At 45.1% G+C, this 12,500-nt stretch overlaps 1 protein-coding gene across 1 annotated transcript in view; it reads right to left on the reverse strand.

Moving 5' to 3' along the window:
* Positions 1-12,500, reverse strand: part of gabbr2 (gamma-aminobutyric acid (GABA) B receptor, 2) — a gene marked incomplete at both ends in the record, with an annotated part of 258,155 nt that overhangs the window by 75,138 nt on the left and 170,517 nt on the right. The window contains 3 exons of the mRNA XM_083646683.1: positions 8,007-8,249; positions 8,904-9,092; positions 9,679-9,744. Of these exons, the coding sequence (XP_083502809.1) occupies positions 8,007-8,249; positions 8,904-9,092; positions 9,679-9,744 (498 nt within the window). The remainder of the gene's footprint in view (positions 1-8,006; positions 8,250-8,903; positions 9,093-9,678; positions 9,745-12,500) is intronic.

Raw genomic sequence — 12,500 nt, forward strand, 5'->3', positions numbered from 1 at the left:
CACTTAGCATTTCATCTGTTGCCCAGACATCATTTAAAAAGCCATTTGCCAAAGTGACTGTCTCACCTGTGGCTAAAGAAGACCCATTTAGTGCTCAGTCTCATTATTACTAGGATTTTTATTAGACATTTTCATTAGTCAAAATTAATCTCCTATCAAAAGTGTTTGTTTACCTGTCAGACAACCACCTTAAAGACATAAGAAAGAAAATACTTTGATTTCAACTCGGCAGGAAGGAGATGAGCAGGAGAGTGTTTGGCACCTCCCAAACAAGGCAGACAAAAGCAATCCAATTGTGCGGCGCCGTTATAAAGAGATATTCCAATCAATTTGGGCAGAACTGTCTTTGTCACTTTGTGGAACACGTCTCTGTCTCTCTCCCATGTAGCCACACACACAGTCTCTCTCCCATGTAGCCACACACACAGTCTCTCTTCCATGTAGCCTACACACACAGTCTCTCTCTCATGTAGCCTACACACACAGTCTCTCTCCCATGTAGCCACACACACAGTCTCTCTTCCATGTAGCCTACACACACAGTCTCTCTCCCATGTAGCCTACACACACAGTCTCTCTCCCATGTAGCCACACACACAGTCTCTCTTCCATGTAGCCTACACACACAGTCTCTCTCTCATGTAGCCTACACACACATTCTCTCTTCCTATCCTTCTAGTTTTCTCTCTGTGTGTCTGACTCTTTCTGCCCTCTCGCTCTTCCTCCACCAAGACTGCTCAATTAACTCAGCCCACCATCTGCTTACACAGCTCCATCATTACACTTTGAGCTGCTTTTACATATTACTGGCTGGCTGACAAAGCAGGTGTGAGCCAGCAAGAGACACACATACAGGCAGATAGATAGATAGATATATAGACAGATAGACAGATAGACAGATAGATAGATAGATAGAAAGAAAGAAAGAAAGAAAGAAAGAAAGAAAGAAAGAAAGAAAGAAAGAAAGAAAGAAAGAAAGAAAGAGCATTTGCATTGGCTGATTAAAAGACAGCTGAGGGGGAGATATGGGGAAGGAGACTGGAGAGCCAATTCTGCCTCAAAAAGATGACAAGCTTTGAAGTAGCAGGGCGGCATCCCACCCCTCTGTTTGAGTCTTTGTGCGGCATCTTTGATGTTTGCCTGTGTGTGTGTGTGTGTGTGTGTGTGTGTGTGTGTGTGTGTGTGTGTGTGTGTGTGTGTGTGTGTGCATGTGTGTCTATGTGTAAAGCACATATGCTGTCATATTATACTTATGTACATGCATGTGTTCCTGAGTGTGTGTGTGTGTGTGTGTGTGTGTGTGTGTGTGTGTGTGTGTGTGTGTGTGTGTGTGTGTGTGTGTGTGTGTGTGTTTGTGCGTGCGTGCGTGCGTGCGTGCGTGCGTGCGTGCGTGTGTGTGTGTGTGTGTGTGTGAGAGAGAGAGAGTGCGAGAGAGTAGAGCAAGCTACTCCTGGGACACACACCCTGTAATACTGCCTTAGCCCGGTGATGTAAGCTGATCATTGTATCCTCTGGTACCAATTTCACACCAGTGTGTCAATCTGACTTGACAACGCGAGCAAGTTATTTTCGTCACACGCTTCCTACAATGTGTTATGCAATTATGCTTGAAGTGTAAGTAGGACAGTGCACTGCACCTCAATTCAGCTCGTTATAGGCATTACAGTCAGATACATTCAGATAGCTGTGGTGTGTAAACAGGGTCAGACTATGTTCAGATAGCTGTGGTGTGTAAACAAGGTCAGACTATGTTCAGATAGCTGTGGTGTGTAAACAGGGTCAGACTATGTTCAGATAGCTGTGGTGTGTAAACAGGGTCAGACTATATTCAGATAGCTGTGGTGTGTAAACAGGGTCAGACTATATTCAGATAGCTGTGGTGTGTAAACAGGGTCACACTATGTTCAGATAGCTGTGGTGTGTAAACAGGGTCAGACTATGTTCAGATAGCTGTGGTGTGTAAACAGGGTCAGACTATATTCAGATAGCTGTGGTGTGTAAACAGGGTCAGACTATATTCAGATAGCTGTGGTGTGTAAACAGGGTCAGACTATATTCAGATAGCTGTGGTGTGTAAACAGGGTCAGACTATATTCAGATAGCTGTGTGGTGTGTAAACAGGGTCAGACTATATTCAGATAGCTGTGGTGTGTAAACAGGGTCAGACTATGTTCAGATAGCTGTGGTGTGTAAACAGGGTCAGACTATATTCAGATAGCTGTGGTGTGTAAACAGGGTCAGACTATGTTCAGATAGCTGTGGTGTGTAAACAGGGTCAGACTATGTTCAGATAGCTGTGGTGTGTAAACAGGGTCAGACTATGTTCAGATAGCTGTGGTGTGTAAACAGGGTCAGACTATATTCAGATAGCTGTGTGGTGTGTAAACAGGGTCAGACTATGTTCAGATAGCTGTGGTGTGTAAACAGGGTCAGACTATATTCAGATAGCTGTGGTGTGTAAACCGGGTCAGACTATATTCAGATAGCTGTGGTGTGTAAACAGGGTCACACTATGTTCAGATAGCTGTGGTGTGTAAACAGGGTCAGACTATATTCAGATAGCTGTGGTGTGTAAACAGGGTCAGACTATATTCAGATAGCTGTGGTGTGTAAACCGGGTCAGACTATATTCAGATAGCTGTGGTGTGTAAACAGGGTCACACTATGTTCAGATAGCTGTGGTGTGTAAACAGGGTCAGACTATATTCAGATAGCTGTGGTGTGTAAACGGGGTCAGACTATATTCAGATAGCTGTGGTGTGTAAACAGGGTCAGACTCTGTGGGTTGAAAAAGACAGGGAAGTTGACTTGAACTGGAAATTAAGAGCGGTTGCTCCACCGTGGTCTCATGTCTACTGTAGCACTAGCATTGGCACCAATACCATTCAGATCAGCAAAACCTTTATTAAGTTATTTATATTTTTTAAAGTTATTTATTGTTTACTGCCATTCCTTTTCAGCATTGGTTGACCTGCATCATTTTATTGTTCAGTAACATGGAGGGGACTGCTGTGTTTATACTGGTGTTGTGTGGACGACGTCTCACCTGGCTGAAGGTTGGCACGCTGCCTCTCAATCTAACAAGATCCAGTAGACCTTCAGCTAAAACTCACTCACGGACTCACGCACGTATATGACTTTATATAAATTAATGTTGGTGCAAAACTATATTAGTAAAAGAGAGACTATATGCACCAAGGATAAAGTGTAATAGTTAATAGTATCGATAAGTATCGATGCTAAAAATCCTAAACGGATACAATACTCATTGCAACAGGTATCGATTGCATCGGTATTGTAACAAAAAATGTAAAAGGATACAATACATGTATCAATACCAGCAGTGTTTTCTCTTAATGAAAAATCAAACATACCGATTTCTCCCTCCCTATCATTGGTGGGTTACTTCAACAAGCTAATTAAGTGTTCTGATAGGCTGATGACTAGAGCATGGGTAATCTGCTTTTAATGAGTTTTATCGGGCCGAGATTATAGAGAAGCGTGCATCTTGACTTGACATAACCTGTGACTTGCCTTGACTTGCCCAACACAAAAGGACTTGGGACTTGCTTGAGACTTGGACCAAATGACCTGGGACTTACTTGAGACTTGTCTGCTGCATTGTATATATTTGCGTCTTATTATTGTTTTTACAGCTGCACAACCAATCGCTCCTCTGGGGACAAAATAAAGTACGAGTTGACTTGAAAATGTGCAGGAACTCTGACTCAGACCCCTAATTGGAAACAAAATATCTCTACTACAAAGATTAAATGGACTTCCTCCATGCTACTGTATAAATCCTCTTTACACAAGGTTGTATGCTCCTCTGCTACTTCTGCTCCTCTGGAGCTGAGGGAATCTGGCCAGAGTGTTTGGACTCAGACAGGTCACCCCTGTCTGCTATTCAAAGGACGTCTGAGACGTCTGTCACGACAGTGGGTGATGGAGGGAGCGCTGTGTGTATGCGTGTACTGTCCTGTACGTATCTGTCTGAGGTGAGACAGTGCAGGTAGATCTCTCTTGAGGTGACACAGTGCAGGTAGAGAGCTAACACTTTGTCTGGGGAGGTGAGGTAAACGCCAGCGATGGGGTCAAGTGAGATGTCGCTCCGTGGGCTTCAGGTGTGACTTCCTCTGGGTTTTCAGGGTTTGTGGTGCACACGATGATAGCTATGATGCAGGCACAAGCAAGCACACAAATCTCACCCCTTTTATTCTGTACATTACGGTAATCAATCAATATAATCTTGTTTCTGTGATGTAGTCTTTTCTGTAACAGATGCAGATACACTGATACCAACACATGGGCCATACTGACCACGGCCAAGACAGGACAGGACACACACACACACACACACACACACACACACACACACACACACACACACACACACACACACACACACACACACACACACACACACACACACACACACACACACACACACACAATTCCCTGGCATGACAGTCTGTGGTGCCTTCCTTCCATCCAGCCCTCCAGTGTTTCCAGTGTACAGCGTCATGTACAGAGCAGAGCGTGGTTGCAGCAGCTCCCTGTGCCCTGGAGGTCTCTCCTGGTTGCAGCAGCTCTCTCCGCTCCCTGTGCCCTGGAGGTCTCTCCCAGCTAATGTCAGCCTCCTTCTCTGTGGTGCTGCCAGCATCCAGATCAATACTGCGGAGCCCTCAGTGATCATCTGATCACACACAACTGCTGCTGCTGCTGCTGCTGCTGCTGCTACTGATGTAGCTGCAGGATTGAGCTTAGCGCAGAATGGACACGGTTTGATCCCACAGGAAACGTGCATGTGTGTGTGTGAGTGCGTGTGTGTGTGTGTGTGTGTGTGTGTGTGTGTGTGTGTGTGTGTGTGTGCTCGCGCGTGCATGAGAGAGAGAGGCGGAGAGAGAGGGGGAGAGAGAGAGGGAGAGAGAGAGAGGGGGACATAGAGAGGGGGAGAGAGAGAGGGGGGGAGAGAGAGAGAGGGGGAGAGAGAGAGAGCACAGTATAACACAAAACGGCGCAGCAGGACAGAGATGAATGTGAAATGGGGCTATGACCCTGCACTTTATGGTCAAGCACAAATGACATTCAAAGCGAGGATGTGCAACGAGCATTAAGTGCATCTCACCGGCGCATGCGTCCGCCTGGGTGGATGTGTGTATTTGGGTGGAAACGATCGCAGTACACAAGCAAACGTGGCAGCTGCTTGCGTAATGGCTGCTTTTGATACTGTATCTAAATTCCAAAATAGCATAGAGAAGATGTATCCAGTGTGCAGGGAAAATTGGCTTGCCATGTCTTTGTGCATGGTGTGGGTGGATGTTTCTATGTGTTATGTGTGTGTGTGTGTGTGTGTGTGTGTGTGTGTGTGTGTGTGTGTGTGTGTGTGTGTGTGTGTGTGTGTGTGTGTGTGTGTGTGTGTGTGTGTGTGTCTGTGTGGCACATACAGGCAGCAGCAGCGCCTTTCATCTCACTTCATCTAATCCCTCAAAAGAACAGCTATAATAAGTCCATGGATCTCAAATCTGTTGCTTAGAAAAATGCAGCAAAATTATTTTGCAATGCCGCTCTGTTCAAACAACGTAATTGCTTCTACACAAAAGAGTATTCTGTATTCTCGCTCTGTTTTTTTTTCGTGTTTTCTCAGATGTCGGCAGCAACAGCACATCGATATCAAACAGAATTGGCTTGACTGAAGTGTTCTGTACTGTGTGTCACTGTTGTCTCTTTCTCCAGCACGTCAGCGTCAGCGACACAGACACTTGCAGATGTATACTGCCATCTTAAGTCGCATCTATACATGCATCTCCTACCCCAATTGCAGACCGTTCTAATGTTCTGATGATGACAAGTACCGTAGAACATAAATAGCTGTATTGTAACACAAGCCATGTGTCTCTAAATCAAGCAAAGTTTCCAACATACTTTGTTTTGTACCTCAGGGTGGCTACCCGGGCCAACACGTCCACCCGAGCGCTTAGAGAGGTGCTGGAGCAGTTGAAGTGTGAAGTGAATATGGAGTATAAAGCAGAATTTCTATGATGGCTACATCTGTGCAGGATCAATATTAATCAATATAGATATGAGAAGGGAGAAGAAGTTCACTCTACGAGTCAATTTACACAAAGTAACTAGAGTTTGTCTTTTCTCGTATCCCTGGAGTACAGAGGGAATAAAATGTTATCCAGGCATCAATATTCCTGCGTTGCCTGGGTCCCTGCAGTCTCCCTGCCTGTCAGCCTGCTCCTGCCCTGGAACAGTGAGTGGGGCTGGGCACAGAGAGGGGAGAGTGGAGGGGTGAGGAGAAACACCCTGGAGGATTTGCTCTCTAGCGCTGCACTACAGATACCCCTGAGGACATTAGCCTTCGAGAGCCCCTCACCATAATACAAGTCAGCAGCCTGCACCAATTTTCTCTCTCTCTCTCTCGTTCTTTCTACCTCTCTGTTGTATTTCCAATAGCCTCTCTATCTTGCTCCCTCTATCTATTTCTCTCTCTCTGTCTCTTGTTCCACCTTGACTTTTCCTCTCACCCTTCTGCATTGAGTTGTGTTTACAAGATCTCATTCCACTTTCCCAATACCAATCTCTCTCTTTGATCTGTCCTTTTTTTTCTCTCTCTCTCACTGCATTTCTTTGAAAATCTGCCAAAAGGAAGTCACGTTAGCGTTATGAATGAAAGAAAGTCACGTTAGCGTTATGAATGAAAGAAAGTCACGTTAGCGTTATGAATGAAAGAAAGTCACGTTAGCGTTATGAATGAAAGAAAGTCACGTTAGCGTTATGAATGAAAGAAAGTCACGTTAGCGTTATGAATGAAAGAAAGTCACGTTAGCGTTATGAATGAAATAACACTGTGCCCTATTTGTGAGGTCCCTGCGTGCCGCCTGGGAGCTGTGTGACATCCTCCAATAACGGAGTAGCCTTCACAGCGGAATGGGGGATATCCTCTCTAACATCTCAATGGGAAGTGACGTGTGGGCACGCACACACACACACACACACACGCACACACACGCACACACACACGCACACACACAACCACACACACACACACACACACACACACACACTCACACTCAGACGCACGCACGCGAGCAAGCACTCACACACACTAGCCAGCATAGCCACCAGGATCAATCTTGAATGCATTGGAGGGAGTTGGCACTGCAGCCATAAATGACACCACTTGAGGCTTCATACAGAGATAAGGATGCTAACTAACCTTCTCTGAGCTCCCAGAGAGAAGTCATCAATACCTCAGCCTCTAAGTGCTCTTCTGACATTTGCACACCGCTGACACACACACACGCTACATATTTACATGACATACATACATGCACACACGCTTACATCCATTCATTTTAATTAGCCCAAAGAGACACTGCTTTGTCAGCAGTTACACATGTTACGGTGTTTTGAGCACAGCCACTGTGTACATGCAAGTGTTCGCAGAAGAGGTGTTTGTGTGTGTGTGTGTGTGTGTGTGTGTGTGTGTGTGTGTGTGTGTGTGTGTGTGGGGGGGGGGGGATTAAGGGAAAGAATGTGCATGTCTCTCTCTCTCTCTCACTCTCTCTACATGTATGTGATTCATCAATTAATCAACCCATTATACATGTATGTATGTATGTATGTATATGTATGTATGTATGTATGTATGTATGTATGTATGTGTATGTATGTATGTATGTATGTATGCGCGTGCGTGCGCGCGCGTGTGTGTGTGTGTGTGCGTGCGTGCGTGCGTGTGTGTGCGTGCGTGCGTGCGTGCATGCGTGTGTGTGTGTGTGTGTGTGTGTGTGTGTGTGTGTGCCCCTGGGAGTGTGTCCGTGTCCATTAGGTAAGTGAGTGTATGAGCATAAGTGTCTCTGTGTAAAGTATGCACACGTGTAAACCCTTTCTACTGCAAATCAACAAATCACCAATTGTAATTCTTCTTGTGTTTGCCACAGCTTCTATTGATCATATCTTCAAAAGGCAAGATGGCCACCTGGCCTGTAGCTCACCGTGACGCCGTTGAAGTTGGTCTCGTTCATGACGTCCAGCACCAGCTTGCCCACCTCGCGGTCGTCCACGGTGAAGTTGTGGTGGACGTCCTGCCGCTGTTTGAGCCGCAGCAGCTCCATCACCCGAGTGAAGGTCCTGGCGATCACCCAGATCCCGTCGTAGGCGAAGCCGTGGAACTTGCTGGCCTCCACCCCTTTCTGCTGAAGCTCCCGGCTATACTCCCTCTCATACTCCTTAGGGGTCTGGACGAGACAGAGACAGAGGGACAAAGAGAGAGGGGACGTCAAGATAGGTGTGACTGTTTGTTACGTGGCAAAAATGATTCTGGCAACAATTGTCTAAAATGCTACTCAGAAATGTGACATATTGCAGTATCAGTTAGATATACCCATCTCATGATGAAGATTAGAAGTGAAATGTATTAACACAATAGCTTTGAAGAAAGGAAACTACTTAAAAATAATAGCCTCAGTTCCTTTCAGAAACTTCACATCCCCCCCCCCATTTTTTTTCTATTGCATGCAAACCTTATGACAATTTATAATACACTATTCCGCTAGATCCCAGGAAAACAGACCATCTTCTACGCAATTTAATTGAAACACAGTATACGGTTGGTGGAAAACACTGACAACATTATTTACAGTAGCAACTGTTTCAACATCTCTTGCTTCCTGAAACAAATTGACAGCGTCATGAAATAGTGAATCACTCCACTAGTGTCAAGAATGTTAATGAAAATTCACACGTACTTTGCAACTGAAACAAGGGTGATTATTGAATTCACTGGCAAATCGTTTTCACTTGTGATGAATTAGAATAAGACTCACTCTCACATTAAGTGACTTGTTAAGATGTACATTGTTCAGCAGTGCCACATTGTGTGTGTCACTCACCCTGCCAGAGATGCCCTTGACCTGCCGAGCACTGATCGGCTCAAAGTCCACGCTGATGTAGCCCTCCATGGCGGTGAGCAGCTTCTTGGTGGTGCAGTTGGTGGAGTTGGCCTGCTCCCACCAGTTGCCCTGGTACCAGCCGGGGATAATCCACTGGTACTTACTACCATACATGTTCAGGTTGTACGCCTGCAGGGGCCGAGAGGGAGGTGGCAGGGATGCAAAAGCATGTAGATACTGTACATACAGTGTGATAGATTCAGAATACCATGACTTGTATTTACTGCACATGTGGGCTGCTGACTAGCCACCAAGTAGAGCTTGACTCAACTAAAGCCCACATTTGGTCATTTAATTTGCTAATAAATTAGTATTAATAATCAACAATATCTGAACCAACAAACCCCAAGCACGTAAGTGAAAAATTCAGCTTATATGTCAAGCTCTCTCACACACACAAACACACACATGCACGCACACACACGCACACACACACACACACGCGCATCTCCACCTCCGTACACTCGTCCCGGCCACCCCACTAACACCAAGATCACATAGCACCCAAATCAGCTGTTCAGAGCAGCACTAGTCCAACAACAGGCCCCATTGATGTGGCTAAGCTGTTGAGGACGGCCATCTGTAATCATTAAAGACAGCAGCATCAGTGCTATGATGCTCCGTAAGACACTGCTAGCCAGTGTCAATAAAGTCAATATGAGTCACTGAGTGTTTCTGCAGGTTGAAAGGACACGATGCAGGACAGAGGACTTACACAGCAGAAGACTTTGGAGGCCAGGTTCTCATCAAACTGGCCGATGATGATTCTCACGTCGTTGTCCTGGACAAACACAAGCAGAGAAGACAGGGGACATATACATGTAGGTTAAATGACAATTCCTACTGTGTCCCTTTAGTAAAATGCCTGCTCCACACCCTAGCAAATATACGGCTCTATCTTCCCACTGGCCTTAGGTGCTAAACTGGCGTTAAACGCAAAAAAACATGCTTTGCGCCTGCCTCGGGAAGATAGCATCATGTTTTTAGGCCCCGAAATGCGCTTTACGCCGAAGAAGGGTGGCGCAGTGCCAGAATAGGCCAGAATGGGCTTTTCGGCCTTAAATACCGGCCTAACGCTATCTTCCCCCCTGGCGTTAATTTAGCGTTTAGCGCTTTTCAAAACCACGCCTTATTCAGTGCGCCGGGGATTTGTGCGTAATTACGCGCAGCTCTCCTCTGCCATCTCACTCTCTCTCCCCCTCTCTCTCTCTCTCACTCCCTCTCTCTCGCGCGTCAGACAGGCACAATGACCGATGAAAAAAAAGTTGTTATACCGTTTAGGTATGTAGTTTTGAGCCCCTGTCATTCAGAGGCTGTTGCATCATCTGTGCAGTGGGGGAGAAGAAAAGGTAGCGAGAGAAAACGATATCATTCTGCCCAAACTTTCACCAATCTAATCTCATCATGACATCCAGGGATAGGCTATATTTTTCTAGGCGATGCGTTTAGAACATTCTTTTCACTTTGATCTTGCTATAGTGTAGCGTATTTACATGCTTGCTGTATTTAAACTGCAGTGAGATTGGTTTGAGAAGCATAATAATATGGAATAATATATATGGAGACAGACGGGGATGAAAGAGGGAGGGGGGAGCTCAGAGCGCGTTTCTGACCGGATTGGATCGCTCCGTGGAATGGAACATGAAAGGGACATTGTGATTTGTTTACTGCACTTCTTCAATGAGCACGGTGTGAATAATTCTATGCTTAAAAGGCGTGGTTATAACCATTATTCCATAACAGAGAGCTCTTGATTGGAGGTAGACCGATAACAACATCTCCCTGGAGCAGGGATGCCATCCGTTGTCTAGGGGACATCTATAATGAGTCGGGTTTGCGGTCCTTTCAGGACATCAAGGCCACTTATGATTTACCAGCTTCTTCATTTTATTTTTATTTACAACTCAGACACGCCCTTAAGGCACATGGTATTTCTCTACAACAATCACTATCCGTTCATCCCTTGTATAATCTGCTCACTATGCAAAGAGATAATAAGGGAATGGTTTCCAAATTGTACAGTTTTTTTTTAGATTCTTCTTATTCTGACTTACCAGTGGATAGGCTGTGGAGATGTGATTGTCCGGAGCTAGACCCCGATTTTGACTGGGTTCAGGTATGGGATAACATCAGGGAGGCTTCCCGTAACCCCAATCATCAACAGATTCACTTCAATTATGTACACAGAACGTATCTCACCCCACGCAGACTACATGCGATGAAACTGATAAATGATCCCTATTGCAGTCTCTGTACTCTGAAGGCTACTGGCACTTTTATCCACATGGTGTGGGAGTGTCCTCCAGTTGTTCAGTTTTGGTCCAACGTGTCTGCTAAGCTGTCTGAATTAATATCTGCAACAATCCCAATGACTGCTTCCACGTTACTGCTGAATGACTTGTCCGGGGTCAATATGCCCAAAGCCACAAAGCGTACTGTACTAGCTGGTATTACAGCTGCAAAAAAGATGGTTGCGATGCGTTGGAAGCCTCCTCACTCTCTTACCATTAGGCAATGGGTTCTTACTTATTTAGATGTCGTGTACTTGGAGATGTCAACTGCTAGAATAAATGGTGCAAGTGAATCTACCTTAATCAACTGGCAGAATGTTATCAATTCACTCAAAGATTTCTTAGCATGATCCTCTTTTTTCGATACCAGACCTTGACCAGTATTTCTTTTTAAAATCCTACTCTCCTGAAGTGTGTAATTGTGGTATCTGGGGGGGGGGGGGGGGGGGGGGGGGGTGGCGCCATACACACATACATATACATTTAAATCTGATTTCATTTTTCTTCTTTTCATTTAATTTTATTTTAATTTGTCAGCAGTTTGTTTTGTCTTCTTTTGTTTTCTTTTACAGGTGGTGCTCTGAATTTGGCAGTCTGTGATGTCAATGGTTGCTATCTAAAGAATTTATATAATCCTTATGAGCCCAGTGATCCACACCTTATTGCTGCTGCGGCGGAATTAGCACTGAGATTCTGAGGAGATATTGAGAGGGGGTCTATTGATCTCTCTATGCTGGGATTCCTATGGCTATAGTCTATCTAGGTTAGGAGGTATGGATGCATTCCGGTGCGTCGCTTGCTGCCAGTTTATGGCTTTACCTGACAATTTGTTTGTTTATTTGTTTATCATTGTTTTATTCTTGTCTGTTTGTTTTTTGTCATGTATGATCTGTGAACTAAAACTGAAAGTGAAAAATAAAAACATTTGATCACAAAAAAAAAAAAGGCGTGGTTATAATGCTTAAGGCCGCGTGTAGCGCCGACACGAGAATAGGCACTGCGCCAGTCCACGCCCACTAATATAGGCTGCGTCTGGCGCTAAGCGCTAATTTAAGGCCAGTGGGACGATAGGGGCATAGGCTACACTGTACAATGAAAATATATGTCCTGGAATAACTGCATGAATGGTATCATTTGCACTGAAAGAGTTTGACTTGGTGCCTTGTGAGCCTTCTTCCCTGACTTTAATGACATTTCCTCAGCATTGCTTTCAGTGGAAGAACTCTGCTCAACACCCTGCTATGGC

The sequence above is a fragment of the Poromitra crassiceps genome (genome assembly GCF_964638095.1).
Source record: "Poromitra crassiceps genome assembly, chromosome: 11".
NCBI classification, from domain to species: Eukaryota; Metazoa; Chordata; class Actinopteri; order Beryciformes; family Melamphaidae; genus Poromitra; species Poromitra crassiceps.